This window comes from Diabrotica undecimpunctata, chromosome 4 (genome assembly GCF_040954645.1).
Source record: "Diabrotica undecimpunctata isolate CICGRU chromosome 4, icDiaUnde3, whole genome shotgun sequence".
Lineage (NCBI taxonomy): Eukaryota > Metazoa > Arthropoda > Insecta > Coleoptera > Chrysomelidae > Diabrotica > Diabrotica undecimpunctata.
The window spans coordinates 94513874-94530609 of record NC_092806.1 but is presented as its reverse complement, the minus strand read 5'-3'; the positions used below and the strand labels follow the sequence as shown (position 1 = coordinate 94530609).

General features: G+C 31.2%; 1 protein-coding gene across 1 annotated transcript in view; it reads right to left on the bottom strand.

The window, feature by feature from the left end:
- C901 overlaps positions 1-16736 on the bottom strand; it is a 61650-nt gene that overhangs the window by 10940 nt on the left and 33974 nt on the right. Inside the window, exon 5 of the mRNA XM_072527995.1 lies at positions 2181-2311. Within this exon, the coding sequence (XP_072384096.1) occupies positions 2181-2311 (131 nt within the window). The remainder of the gene's footprint in view (positions 1-2180; positions 2312-16736) is intronic.

Here is a 16736-nt window from a genome sequence, read left to right as displayed (position 1 = left end):
CAAAACTCAACAGTTTTCGAGATAATCGCATTTTACAAATCAGCTGCATAATTCTGATTTAAGGCAATTACTCCAGGTAACGAAGAAAAAATAGACAAAAACAATAATACTTCTGAATTTTGTTATAAAATACCTTTAACTAAAGTTAATAGTTAACGAAATATTAAATAAAATAAATATATCAGCGGGATAATTAATAATAGGATTTGACAAAATAACAGACTAATAGGATTTTACATCAAACATTTTACGTTTTATGTTAAATTAAAGTCATAATTAAAACATTTTGTTTACAAACCAAATTAAGAAATAGTTAAACTAAATAACATAACATTTGTCAAAGTAAGTGTTCGATATGTCCACCATTTTCTTTAATTCATTTGTCAATATATTCCATAAAAGATCGTCTCTCATTAAATAACATCATTGGTTCTAAAGAAACTGCTGCAGTATTTATTTCTTCCCATAGTTGGTTGCGAATGTTTATGGGATTCTTTTAGACACGTTGTTTTAATGCGCCCCATACACCAAAATCAAGCGGATTAAACTCTGGGCTAAGTGGTGGCTATAATGGATGAATATATTCTTTTGGATACATATCCAAATCCTATGATATATTATGGAACTTCATGTTATTTGTCGCAGAGGTTAAATAATGTATTAAACTGTGATATATCTCGTTCATTGGTTACTTATATAGACACCGAATAACCTATCGATGACATTACTTATTTATATGAATACGTTACAACTTACGAGTAACTATAATTACATCTCGAACAAATGGACTATTACGATTTACTAATGATTTAATATTATGCTGAACTAAATTGCCTGTGCGTTTACTATATTTATAACAATATCGGTTATTAGGCCAACGATGATGTTTTTGTAAAAATGCTGAGTCTTTCAGGTTAGATTCGTAGCAAAATTATTATGAAACAAGACACATATGTGTTATTCAATACCTGTGCTCTAGTTTCTATTTCTCCTAATAAAAATGGGTAAACAATTTACGTAATAAATAATAAGTATTCTTTTCTGATTTTTTATGAATTAAGTAATTATATCAATATCTCACCACATTGTCAAGGAATATGACTACCACCACCAATCCAACGTTTAGAAAAGTTGTATTTAAGTATGTTCTAACTGCCTTTTCTCTAGAATGTGGTGGTGTACCATCTTGCATAAACCACATATTTTGGGTTTTCAGCAATTTACAATAGAGAAAAAGTAATACAACCTCATTATAGAAACTTAAGAAGCGATAGAAAAGGGAAATTGTAAACATGATGATGGGCCAACGTCTGAATACGGATACGGCACCTAAAGAAGAAGATGAAGAATCTTTTCTCCAATAAGACACTTAGCACCCATAACAAAGCATTTTGTTATGTTACATTATCATCTTTGAGTTGTTTTATAAAGAGTAAACTATGAATTATGCTTATCTACAGGTATTCAGTGCTTTACCGCACAAATATCAAACTAAAAATAATTATGCAGCTGATTTATAAAATGCGATTATCTTGAAAACGGTTGAATTTTCAGGTTACTACTAAGTATACCTTTTCTTTGTAAAAATAATATATCTTTAATATGTTTTAACACAAATAAAGCCAACTTAAAGATCAAAAAAGTTAAGCGCAAATTTAGGCCACACATGTGGCATATGTGACGCCCTCTATTGGTTACATCAAAGTATGTATAAAATTATAATTTATCTTACTCAAAAGCATCCAACTGTATATTTTTGTCCAAAAATATTTACAAACATATAAGTTATAACGATAAATAAAATTTTAAATTTCCACTTTAACAACATGTATCTTTCTTAATATTAACATTTTAATAAAGCAAGTTGGCTTAAATTGTAATATTTTAAAGTCCAGAATCTGCGGTTTTTGTTTGTAGGATTAATTAAGGGCCACCCTGTATAACCTAAAATGAAAGTAAAAGCCTCCAGTCAGAGGTTTTCTTTGCGGTTTATCTAATTTGCTATCGAAGAGAAGTCTTCCGATTTCTTGTTACTTCGTGTATTTATAGATGTATATATATATATTCATTAATTCATAAAATATATATTACTACAGGTAAATATGCTGCAATATTTTTATTATTATTTTAAACATTTATTAAAATACTCTCAAATGTATAAATTTGTACTAAATATTTACCTTGATCACATAACATTCCACCCCATCCCTTTTTGCAATTGCACTCCCAGGGTCTACGACAAGTTCCATGAACACATCCTGGGTAGGGGTAGCATTTCTCGCAGTTCTCTCCCCACCAGCCAACTCGACACCTATATTTAAAATTTAAAATCATTTAGTGCAAATCTACTAGAAGGAATATATGTGGAAATAAAATTTTAAAAATAGCATAAAAGCTAAAAATTATATAAAATAAAAATATTTGGTTAGTTATTGGTCAATCAATAAACAAAAAAGGCCTTTAAATATCAAAGAAACCTTAAGATTAGGTGAACACAATGGAAAAGCGCCCTTTCTATTACGAAATGTTGATAAAATTATTACGATAAAACTAAATTCTATCCTGTGCGATTCCCCAAAGTTTCACATTATCACAAAACGTAGAACGCTACCTTTCTCTAAATGATAAGTATGTCCTAGGTAAACCATTTTAGGTTTGTAATTAATGCTTACAATATTTTCTTTCGCCATTCGTAACATACCGGTATTTATTCTGTGTTGTCACTGAAAGATTTGGTATTATTCGTAATACTGACATTAAGAAGGTTTCCAATTATAATATGATACTATTTACTTCTACAATTTATGAATCGATTTAACGTTCAATGATAAAGTTTGTAAGAATGTTTTCTATATAATAGACTGATCTGGCCTTTCCTATTCGCGTTCGTATTTCAACTTCATTTGCATAACTTTCCTAAATCCAATTGCGTTAAAAACGATCTAACTCCTTCCAAAATTAAATTGCTACTATTATATCAGGTTGTGACTATTTCATGCCACTATTAACACAAATGCAATTACTTATATTTTTAAAATAAATTTCAATCTGAAGGCCGAAACATGAACTTGAACATTAATATGAATCTGAAGCTATTACCAGAGGAATTAGTTTATTTAACGTTCGGATTTTCAACCAAGAAATTGCTTTTACAATAATAATTCTTAAACATTTCAACAAAGACAAATTATTTTATTTTTTGTTATTTAAAGATATGATATATTTTAATACAATGGTAAGCCAAAACAAGCGGGGCAGTCGAATATTTTGCATCGAAATTAACATCTGATCTCAAAACTAAAAATCACGTGTTTAGTATTTTTAAAAAACTATCGATTTTAATGGGAATCGAAAAATTTTCGAGAATTTGGAGAATTTTTGAAATGCAAATCTTGCTTTCTCTCTCCTACATTTGATTTTTAGGGAATGGTCCTAATTTTCATTGACGTTCGCACCAAGGTAGGTGTATACACCATATACACCATGTTCGCACCATAGGTGAGTAATTGGATAAACAGGTTGCTAATTTAAGAACTTATTTTCAGGTGCAGGCTGAGACATCTACCTTACATCGAGCAATTTGCGCAGTAGATGATATAACGCCGCTAAAACTGAGGGAACAAGAAATGCGCATAAACCATCTGACTAAGCAAGAAAAAATGCGCACCTGGATGAGTAAACCTCTGCATGGGCGACATCTCAATGAGATCAGCCAAGAATATGTCGACAATACAGCGTCGTCAACTATTGGTTGACATCAGGAAAGATGTTTCCCGAGACTGAGGGCTTTCTACTTGCCATTCAGGATCAGGTAATTCCAACTGAAAATTACCTGAAATATATTGTTAAAGATCCTCAAGTCCAAAATGACAAATGCCGATATGGATGCCAAGCCCAAGTAACCATCCAACATCTTACCGGGCCCCTGCAAGGCGTTTGTCGGAACTGATTATAAAGAACGCCATGACTCAGTAGGAAAGATTATCCACCAAGAACTAGCTGACAAAGTGGGACTTCTCCAAACCGACCATCTTCCTTATTATTAATATGTCCCTGGCAGAATGCTTGAAAATGACAACTACAAGCTATACTGGGACCGCACTGTGCTCACAGACCAACCAGTGGCGCATGATAGACCGGATCTTATACTAATTAATAAACTTACCAGGCAAACAACACTTATTTATGTGGCGATACTTAACACCAATAATTTGCGTGTTAAATACAACGAAAAGATCGCCAAGTATAGAGATCTAGAAATACAAATCAGGAGACAGTACCTATTATTCTATCTACTACTGGTGTTATTCCCAAAAACCTCCTAGCGAACATCAAACAGCTGGGTCTAAATGAACATCTTTATAAGGCCATGCAGAAAGCTGTACTCCTCGCGACGTCCAGATGTGTACGAAAATTTTTGGGAGATACTCCAGCAAACCAAGTCACCTAGGGCTCGATAACACGGAAAGAGTCCCACCAGAGCTCAATCCTTTTGATACCGTGGGTATCTGGGGTGAGTGAATTTTCCCCTTAGAGAGAGTGTGAGCCGTATGGCTAAATCTGGAATAACAAATGCTTAAAAGTTAAAGACAAAAAAGTTATGCGTTAAAATCAGATATATAAATAATTTGATGATTGGAATTTTGAAAGAAAACTTTGCATAAAACCTTATTTAGATACCGTTATAGAATTGGAAAAAACAAACATTTTAACTATAAGTAAATTTACACAAGATAGTGAATGTTCGGTACACGCAGGTTCATTTTAACTGGGCTTTAGAAATAAATACTTAACTTACAATCTATTTTATTTGAACCTAGGATGACCGGTTTCGAACAATAATAGGAAATTTTAGTGTTCGAAACTGGTAGTCCTAGTTTAAAATAAAATAGATTGTGATTAAGTGTGATATTTATTTCTACAACTCAGTTATACAATATAGTTTAACAAACCTTCCTTTATGCAACCCGTATCATCACCCGTAAATCAGTGAATATAATAGTTGTAATGGTGTATCTAATAAATTTTTATTTATGATATCCACCATAAATAAAAAGTTTATGGTGGATATTACAAAATTATCGAGATACGTAACAAAGATAACTCACATTATGTTTTCACATTATAGACAAAGATCAAAATCATATTTACTTCTCAATTGAAACCAAAGTGTTTCCGATCGAATTAATCAATGTTTAAAATAATATTCTGCATTGCCAGGCGTATGTTAATTCTCGTTTTGTACTATAATCTTAACTTTGTCCGTAATTTACTATAGTACGGATCTTATAATTGTAAAATATACGATAATTTCAGTTTATGCTATGATCATTCTCTTTACATTTTCATCTCTAGTATCTCGTGTAACACATACAAACGTTCAAATGAAAACAACTATTTTTCGGCTCTAAATTTCAAAATCTTAACGCAACGTAAGTAAAATAAAATTAAAACTAGTGGATGAATTCTTAGAATGGGAACTTTTTTACCTATTTTTGGAATGGGTTTTACCAAAATTTGCGAAAAGAAATAAATTTTCTTCAAAGCGATAAAATAGTTCACAGCGATCACAAATTTGGTATAGCGAAATGATCATAGTATGTAAAGATCTGTTGCTTACTTGCATGGACCCACGATGTGTAAGACAAACCAATATTAAAACAATTGATCCTTAAGGTATTACCAGGTATTAACAATAATAACATGTGTATCTAGGAATTTGGGTGGCTCAAAATATTAATGATTACGATGACAAAATTGATATAGGATTTTTACAAACATTGCAGGCCTGATTACAGCTTATATAAGTACAAAAAGAAATTATTTTAACAAGATACATCTTCTAAATAAAGGTAGTTTTAATAGTTCCCAAATTTTTTTCCCACAATAATCAAAATTTCCCTGAATTTGTAATCCTCAAGACCTATAAACGATGTAAAAGATCGATGATGAATGAAAGAAACTTTAACAATGCCAGGATATTTCAATAGAATTCGAAAATATGAATGAATTTCATTTTAGAGTGGGCCAAAAAAATATTTTGACGGTTCTCTATTTTGTTAATTTTAGTAACTTTGTATTGTCTGTGTTACTTTGCCTCATTCTAATGCAAGTTGTAAAAGACAATTTTTAAAAGTAATTTAACAAAGAAGAAGTGCAGGAACTGTTTGGTAACAGGCATTATATATTCTTCTTAATTAGTTTATCATTAAAGGATTGTGTCAATTTTGCACCGTAACCAACTGGTTACAACTATGAATATAATGAATTTATTCAATTACAACAAATCTTTTCAACACATGTTCTTGCAGCCGAACTGTAATAAAGAGACGTCTAAAGAAAAATTAGGATCAGACCAACGTAACAAAAGTAGCGAAACCCTAATTGGTTTTGTTCTTCAAAATAACTTATTCCAAATGAACAGCTTCTGTCACAAAAAATGACAAAGATAAACTTAGCAAAGCTCGGGGAGCAAAACAAAAAACAAAATTGACTATCTTATTAGCAACAAAAGGGAAATCGTCCAAGATGTGAGTTCTTCTTCTTCTTTAAGTTCCATCTTCTATCGAAGGTTGGAAATCGTCATGGCTATGCGGACCCTGTTGACTGCCGCTCTAAATAGTTCTGCACTACTGCATTCAAACCGTTTCCTCAAGTTCTCAAGCCACGATATTCTTCGTCTTCCCACATTTCGCTTTCTTCAAAATTCGCCTTGCATAATCAGCTGCAATAATGAGTATCTTTGCCCTTTCATAACATGGCCTAATTACTCAAGTTTCTTCTTTTGATAGTCAAGATTATTTCAGCTTTATTTTCTATGCTTCTAGTAACTTCTGCGTTCGACATTCTTTGAGTCCATGGTAGTCGTAGGATTCTTCTGTAACATTAAAATTGATGTGGCTGCCCTAAACAAATTTAATATAGGTAGTGATTATCGAATGGTACGCGCTAAACTTAAAATATATCTAGACAAGGAAAGACATCGATTATTGAGAAAAAATAAAATACATACATGAACACAAACCAGTGATGTCAAAATATACCAACAAGACATTAAGAATAAATTAAAATCAGATACAAGAACACCTTCTACTGAAGATATCAATGTTTTAATTAATCCATAACACAAGTTCTCCAAGAAAACCAAAAGAAACATTGTTCAAAAATAAAGAAAGGCGAGAAATAACTCAGCAGTGAAAATTAAACCTTAACAGAACAAAGAAAAATATAAAGGAGAATATAAATACAAGTAAAGAACAAATAAAGAAGATAAATCAAGAAGTAAACAAAGCAGTCAGAAAAGATTTAAGAAATAATAGTTACGAAATAATCCAAAAAACGATACAGGCAAATAAAAGCAGACAAAGAAAATAAAAACTGGAAAGAGGCAAATAATCAAATTTAAACAACAGTACAGGTGAAATAATAACCAATGGGACTGAGTTGTTAAAAACTGTGGAAGATTTCTATTAAAAACTATAAAGTAATAGACAGGACACCGAAATAAAGATAAAAAAAGCAACTGAAAAAACCACATTAAATCAAGATTCTGAACTAAATTACTTTCTAAAGTAATTACTATTTAAATGGGAATAAGCCACAATTAAAGGTTAAAGTGCGTTTATTGACGTTTCAATTTCCACTTCGGAAATCGTTCTAATACTAATGTTTGTATTCTGAGAACGATTTCCAAAGTGGAAATTGAAACGTCAATAAACGTACTTTAACCTTTAATTGTGGCTTATTCCCATTTAAATAGTAATTAATAATTTCTTGTTAAATAGATTATAAGTAAGTACGATGATTACCCGTACATAAAATACGATAATTTGAGCAACGGCATACGATTTCCTGCTTAGATGATCTGGCAACGCTACTCACAGGAACATACCTATGGGTACGGAATTTTCGTTTTTACAAAATAGATGCGAATATGGGCGAAATTCTGAACATAAATTCGATAAATGCGAAATTGCGAAACATCTGCAGGTGCTCAAGTCACCCCTAAATAAGTTACTAACACGTGTTGAAACAGAAGGATCTTTCATTGTTCATCATTAAATAGATAAAGATAAGATAAGGAATTGATATTTTTCAATGTTGATTCTTTAAGAAATATAAATAAGCAGACTTTTGTTATCTGCATTTCACTTTTTTGTATTGGTAAAAATCTAAATAGGTATAAAAGTCGGCTAATTCTTATTTTCTAAATATATAAATTAGTCAACCAGGACAATCAGTGCTCATTCCGTCAATTTTTACTAAGTGAGAACATAGTCTATTAAAAATGTTTTCATAGTAAAATAAAGTTACTTAAAGTATCCCCTAAAATTGGACGCCCTAAACAAATTTTGAGTGATCGAGTCAAAGAATTTTGCGACAGATAGCTTATATCTGTGTGACACAAATATTGTGATGTATAAGTATTGTAATACTCGTTTGGGGTGATAAAAAGAACACACTGCAGAAACATGCGAGTCGACTAACCACAATATTAACAAGAAAAAATCTATAATATCTAATTCAGGAACTAAACGACAAACGTCAATTGCTAGTGGCTTTGAGAGACAGAAACGAGCAAAAGAAGAAAATAATACTTTTGTGGAGGATACAGTTAGTATGTGTTTGAAAGCCAATATTTCACTTCATCAATTAGATCATCCAGCTGTGCGTGAATATATTGCTAAATATGTGCCGGGGTCGGGTGCTCTTCCATTTGCGGACACTTTAAAGGAGAAAGGTAGTGCCACGGTGTGGGCTGTCTAAAAAAGCCAATATAAAGCAACATCTGAAAGACAAGCCCATTGTAATAGTGGCAGATAAAACCTCGGATGGACAAGGAAGATGTGTTTTTGCTATTCTCTTCAGAACTACAGATTCTGTACTATATCAAGAATGTTTTTTGGCAAGTGTTAACTTCCTTGATGCTGCCAATGCATCAACGAGTTCACAGGCAATTATAGATACATTAAAAGACTTTGAAATTGATTATTTCCAAGTTTAAGTATTATATTCAGCAAGATACATGTCTGTTTACTTTAACCTATTAAAAATTCTAATAGGGTTGGATTCATAAAGTTAATCTTGTTGGTGATGTTTTCTTAGGAGAGTTCAAGGAGTTAAACATGTTTACAGCAAAAGTCAAGTCAGCCTTTTGTCTTTCAAGAAAAATGAAGAAATCTTACTTGAATGAAAACGTACCCAATCTCTCAGCACTTTACTTTATCCAGCATCAGTTGTAACTAGATGAAACTCTTGGTTCTCAGCAGTGTCGTATCTAAGTGAATATTTTAATTACATACTCAATTTTTTTTATGTGTGGGAGAATGAAAATGCCAGTATTATATTTCTCAAAGACAATTAGGCCGATAAAACTTTCAGACGTAAACTAGAAATTCAAGTGACCTTCACCACTGAGTTCTGTCCAAAATTAATGAAATTAATAGACGATTTGGAAGGAGCCAGTTATCCATTCGTCCATCTTTTATGGAACAAGTTAGATGACTTAAAATCGTTACTTGTACACCATCGTCAAGGTTATTTTGATGTAAAAACATCTCGATTGCTCAATGAAAATGGAGAAATTGATGCTACACTGAAGGAAATGCTTATGAAAGCAAACGACTAAGCCTTTAATAAACTAACTCTCCATATGACTTTAAAAGACACAAACGAGGCTTTCTTACACCTTGGGCAGATATTTAACACATTTATAGCTACAAGCTTTAATATGAACCCGAGTGTACTCTCAGAATGCTTTTATAAAATTCCTTTTATCAAACGATACGAACAAACAAAGATCCCAATGTGAAGGATATTTTGCATGCTACACAGTGTAGTTTTCCGTTATTATTTGCTAAAGCAGCATTACAGAGCATCTGGAGTGCAACGAACAGAGTAGACGCAAAACGATTCTTCAGCAAATATAATATTGTAGTGACAGATCAAAGAACAGCTCTTAAAGAGTCGAATGTCAAAATTACGACGATGTTAGCTTTTAATTAATGTTTTTTGTCGTTTTACTCGTAGTTAAAAATAAATGCGAAATAAATGCGAAATTTTGTATTTATACAAAATTTTTTTTAATTGCGAAATTTCCGTACTCCTAAACACACTTAATAAACGAATTTTGGGTTTGGCGGCCCGGCCTACTAATACTGGGTGTTTCAAAAAGGTATGTTATAAATAGACTTCGGCAAATATGCATATTGCATATTTTGCATATTGTGCATATTTTATGCAAATATTTCATATTTTGGCATATTTGTATAAAAGTTTGCATAAAGTGCATAAAAGTTCAGATTTTTATACTGTATTTGAAAATTTTTAAACATACCAATTTATTTCAATTCTTGTATAAAATTTTGTAGTCATTTTAATCAAGAAATGATCTAAGTACGTAATCTCTACAGGTACAAAACATTTACAATTTCAAAGAAGATCAATTTAAGTAGCCCTCAACATTCTTAGAAAGTCTCGGTCACTGAGGCATTCAGTTATTGGATAATCGCTAAGGGTTCGCTCATTTGCATTTTATGATCTAATCCCCAAATCTATCTACAATTTATTGTATCTTAACAGCAGGTAAACGGCTAATAGTTTTGTTCCTAATTTAGGGATTTTCCAAAATCTCCCAGTTTATTGAATTAGGTACCTAAACATTTCTAATTTAATGCTTTGTAAAGCATTTTTGTTTTGATATTCAAAGCGTAAACACTCGTTGTGCTTAACAAAAAGGAAGATTGTGATTTTATAATGCCTAAAACAACCAGTGCTTCAACTTGGATTAAACCTTATAAAGAGCTGTCTATGGATATGGGAAAAATCTACTGTTCAGTCTGTGGCAAAATTGTAAGTATCTAATATTTTCTATTAAATATCTAATATTTCATACATACAGGGTGTTTCCAAATGACACTTACAACGTTTGACTGTAGATACTTCTCGAAAAATTGAACAAAACGATATAGTTAATGAGGGGTCAAACTTATTTACTTTTCGAGATACAGGGTGTTAAAATTAAAAAAAATTAAATTCTTTTAGTTAATAACAACAATAACTTTAAAACCAATAAACGTATTTACTTGAAATTTAGTACTCGTAGGTTGTTTTTAAATGAAAAATAGCTTCCTTTAGTGAGAAAAAATTGTCCATAGTACAATACAATGGTGTGTATTTAGAAAAATTTTTCACCTTTACTTTTTTTTATGAAGTCAGCTATTCTAAAACACAATTATTTTTATTGTAATTGAATTAACAAAAAAAAAACTTTTGTTGAATTTTAAAATAAGGTATATGATGTACTAATGGTTAGTAACAAAAACTAATTTGTGGATTAATACTGCATTTAAAACACTTAGCGAGTGTTTTTTTTTCAAACCAGTTATTTGATTAACCAAAAACACCTTGTATATTTTTATATTTTAAAGGTTGGGTTAAAATAAAGGTTTTTATTTTTATTTATAGATAGCATGTGAGAAGAAATTTCAGATAGACCAACATGTGAGAACTGCTTCACACATTGCAAAAAAAGGAAAAATAGGAGGAAAACATCAAACTTCAATGGCTAAATGTTTCCAATCTACTTCAAAAAAATTAGATGAGCAAGACACTTTTAATGAAGACTTGTGTCGCGCATTAGTGTCTGCAAACATACCGCTTTCAAAATTAGCAAATGTAAATTTTAGTTCGTTTCTAAAAAAATATTGCAAACTTAATGTTCCAAGTGATCGGTCTCTAAAAAGAAATAATGTGAACGGGCTATACTCGTCGGTGTTAATTAATATTAAGGAAGAAATTGCAGATAATTATTTTTACATATCTGTAGACGAAACCACTGATTCCTCAGGAAAGTATATTGCTCATTTATTGATTGGTGTTCTTAAAGAAGATACCTTACCAAAATCTCATCTTATTTCATGCCAGCAACTTGAGAAAACAAATGCTTTAACAATTTCGCGTTTTATACAAGAAACATTAGCAACTTTTTTTCTTCCGACAACTATTCCTTCTAATAAATTACTGTTTATTTTATCGGATGCTGCTCCTTATATGGTGAAAGCAGGACAAAATTTAAAAATATTTTTCCCAGATTTAATACATGTTACTTGTGTAGCGCATGGATTAAACAGAGTTGCAGAGGAAATACGAAAAAAGTTTCCTCTTGTAAATACCATGATATCCAGTGTCAAAAAAGTATTTCTTAAATTTCCTATAAGAATTCAACTTTATAAAGAAATGCTACCTAACATTCCTCTTCCACCACAACCTATTTTAACGCGATGGGGAACATGGTTAAAAGCAGCTAATTTTTATGCAGATCAGTTAAAATAAAGAACATAATTGATACGTTAACAGATGAAAGTTCCCAATCTCTTTTGGATTCTAAACAAACTTTTCAGAGTAACTTGCTTCAACAAGAACTTTCATTTATAAAATCAAATTTTAGTTTTGTTCAAAAAACAATTACTCAGTTAGAATCACCAAAACTGTCATTGTTCGAAAGTACAGCATTAATAAAAGAATTTGCGTCATGTTGTCGGAACGTTAGAGGTAATATTGGAAAAGATATTTTAAAAAAATTTGAAGCTACTATGGAAAAAAATAAAGGTTACCATATTCTTTCTGAAGTAGTCAGTGTTCTAGCTGGAAATATTTCGGAAACAATTAATTTAGAATCAAATGTTTTGGTTAGTTTGAAAAATGCTCCCGTTACATCAGTTGATGTTGAACGAAGTTTTTCCATATATAAATATATGTACTCAGACAGAAGCCACAAGTTTTTGTTAGAAAATTTTGAACACCACTTGGTCATTTATTGTTACCATAATTCTAAATAAGTTTATTCATACTTAAAAATGATGTAGTTACTTAAAATAAATGTAAATCTTAATGAATAGTAGGAAATATTTAGTTATGTACACTTTTTTTTTAAATAAAATTGTTACTATTTTACGATTTTTTTATTTATTTGTATGCATATTTTGTAAAATATTTGCATATTTTCGGGTAAACACGTGCATATTTATGCGCACATTTTCTACATTTTTATTTGCATTTGCCGAAGTCTAGTTATAAATTAAATCATGCATTCCGGGGACAAAAATAAATTGACTGAATCCAACTTACCTTAGTACAAAAGTGTACACAAAAAAGTTACAGCCCTTTTAAGTTATAAAATAAAAATTGTTTTTTGCATTATCGCCTAAACTACTTGATATTTTGTAATAAAAATGGACACGTTACTTTCTTGTTTTTAAAGCATTTTTCATTAAACAAAACAACAAAATCTAAGCGCACAGAAAAAGGGAAGTATGCAGCCCTTAATCCCCCGAAACTTTTGAGTACGTTCAAATCAAATGAATTTTGTGGCATCATTAGTTTAACAAATTATTTTTAATTTTTTTTTTTGCCTCTTGTCACTTTTGTCAAAAATGTACAAAAAATGTCTATAACCTTTATAAATATGATATTACAATAAATGTTCAAAATGACCCCCATTTTCTTCAATACACATTCGGTATCGTTTTAATAAGGAAAACCGAATGCGCTGAAAAATCATATTTTTCTGACGAAATTGATTTGCAGCTCAATTATTCTAATCCTCAATTGTTGTTCGTCCTCTATTGTTACACAATACACTTTCTCTTCCATTAACCCCCAAAAGCAAAAGTCCATGGGGTTAAGACCTGGACTTCTAGGTGGCCAAGAAATAGGTGCGTCACGACCCCTTCCAATCCACCGACCAGGATACTGCCTGCAAAGGTATTCCCGGACTTCATTACTGTAATGAGGTGGAGCGCCATCTTGTAGAAACCACATATTTTGCCTTATTGCAATATTCACTTCTTCCAAATACTCTTGTAAATCGTTTGGAAAGAACTGCAAATAATTATCACCATTTAAATTGTTGGGAATAAATACTGGGCATATTAGATTTTTATCCACAATTCCTGCCCAAACATTAACTTTGAAAGTCCTTTGGTGGTGTGTCGTTTTTTTGGCGTGAGGATTTTCGTCGCCCCAATGTGCTCGTTTGCTGGTTTATTATTCCATTTCTACTGAAGGTAGCCTCGTCGGTAAACAAAATATTTCTAATAAAATTAACATTTCGAGTGTTTTCCATTAACAACCAATCGCAAAATCCAATCCTTTTAGGATAATCTTCAACCAATAACTCTTGAACCGTAGTTAAGTGATGTTAAGGGTTTAAGCGGCTCATCTTTCAAACGCCTTCAAACCCTTACGTAAGGAACATTTAGTTGAGAAGCTATTACCCTTGTACTTGTTCCAGAGACTTCTACAATGATTTCTAAAATGTATTCATCAGTTGCATCTATTATTGGACGACCACTATTGCCAGCAACTTGCGGTTGGAATGTACCCGTTTCCCGTAAACGACGATCAATGGTCAGAAATAATCGTCTATCGGGTGTATTTCGATTGGAGTATTTTACTGCACAACGCCTTGCGGCTGCTGGCCGCAAGCCGCACAGCTAACACACCCCCCTTAAAATTTTGAGATTTTGTTTTCTTTTGTATGAAAAATGCTTTCAGAACAAGAACATAACGTGTCCATTTTTATTACAAAATATCAAATAGTTTAGGAGATAATGCAAAAAAACAATTTTTATTTTGTTACTTCAAAGGGCTGTAACTTTTTTTTGTGTATACTTTTGTACTAAGGTAAGTTGGATTAAATCAATTTATTTTTGTCCCCGGAATGCGTGATTTAAGTTATTACATATCTTTTTGAATCACCCTGTATATGAATACCGTTTTAAATATGTTTCTTTCAGATTTATGAAAAACATTTTCGTACAGGCTCCATTGAAGATAAAGATATATAAAGAAAGACTTTCAGGCGTCGCTGTAAAACCTAAACCAGTAATTAGAAGGTTACATGGCTCGAAAGTCATTCTAGAAGAAAAAATTTTAAAAAATCTGAAATTGAAACAGCAACTCGCATATCATCAATAATAATTATAAATTAATATATACCACAATTACCTTAATAGAAACAGAGGCAAATGTATGTGAGTCAGTAAAATTAGTAGATAATTTTGTTAACCGATAAGGTTTTTCTTTTTTATCTAATGTTCCTAAAGTTTTAAAAGGGGTATTTTTCGATGAATTCCAAATTGGAAAGGATTAATTATCTATCCTAAAATATGATTTATTACATAATGTAGATGTATCAAATTCATTTTCGGTGTATAACTTAATTTTAAGTGATCAAAGACAGTTTTAATACCGAAAATATTGAAAAGAATTTAGTTGTAGCTATTAATGATACAATTTTTTTCTACAGCCATCCCGAAAACAAAACTTTCGGTATGATTTATTAAATCGAAAGTACCATTTTACACAACTGGTACCGAAAGTAGCTACTTTTGGGACTAATTTTTTCACTTTCGGGACGATTTTGGGTAGCTAGGTAACGGCTTTGACAATAACATCAACTTTGTATTTTATTATGACAATGCTTTTTATTTAAGATTTTGTGTGTTTTCGCTCAGTTTTTTGTTTTTTAATTTCAAGAAATAGAAATCAGCAGTAAAAGTGAAGCCGAAATTCCAGATGAGATTAGGTAAACTGCTAAAGCCGCTATGTATGAATTATTGCCGGTACAGTCAAGAAAGAGGTATGAATTATTCTACGATTTATTTCAAAAATGAAGCAATGATAAAAATGTACATACTTACTATAAATAAAGAAGTCATTCTTGCATATCTAATGGAAAAATCTAATAGCTTGAAGCCATCAAGCATTTGGAGTAATTACTCGATGCTTAAGTCCACACTTAACATTAAAAATAATATAGCTATCAAAAAGTTATTGCTTTCCTTAAAAGATAATTCGTCGGCTACAAAGCAAAAAGATCGAAAGTATTGAATAAGAAGAAATAAATTTTTATCAGAAGCTGAAGATAAGATCTACTTAATGACAAAGGTTACATAATTAAATCTAATTTTTCTTTTTTTTTATTATTTTTATTTTGTAAATTTTAGGTTGCAATAATAATTGGTTTGGCAGGCGCTTGTCGTCATAAGGAGCTTTGCAAAATGAGTTTAGATGATATAGAAGATAAGATAACCATGTTATTCATTAAAATTCCTAATTCTAAAACGAACATAGAAAGAGCCTTTGTGGTTTATGGAGAAAAGAACATTTCTTTATATAGAAAATATTTGTCATTACGTCAAGCAAACACACCGCATCGTAGATTATTTTTATATTACAAAAATGGAAGATGTACTATAAAACCGATTGGTATTGAGACTTTTGGAAAAATCGCCTCGACTATTGCTGAATTTCTTAAATTACCGCATCCAGAATAATACACTGTCTATGTACACAGTATGTCACAGTATGTCTACGAAGGAGCTCAGCCACTTTACTGGCTGATAGTGGTGGTACTATAACGAACTTAAAAAGACACGAAGGATGGAAATCAACTAATGGAGCTGAGGGATACGTAGAAAATTATTTAAGAAATAAAGTTCACATAGCTTCATAGTTTGAAAATGGCCGCAACCAAGTTAATATATCTAAAAAGAGTAAAGGTACTGACACGTCTAACACTAATGTCAATACTGCTACTTCTGTTAATATTCCTAACAATATCAATGTAAATAATTATTATATTTGTGTTATTAATATTCATGTGGGTTTTTTCTAAAGTTGAAGTAAGTTTAAAAGTGTTTAATAAAAGTTCAAGTAAAGTTTATCCATAT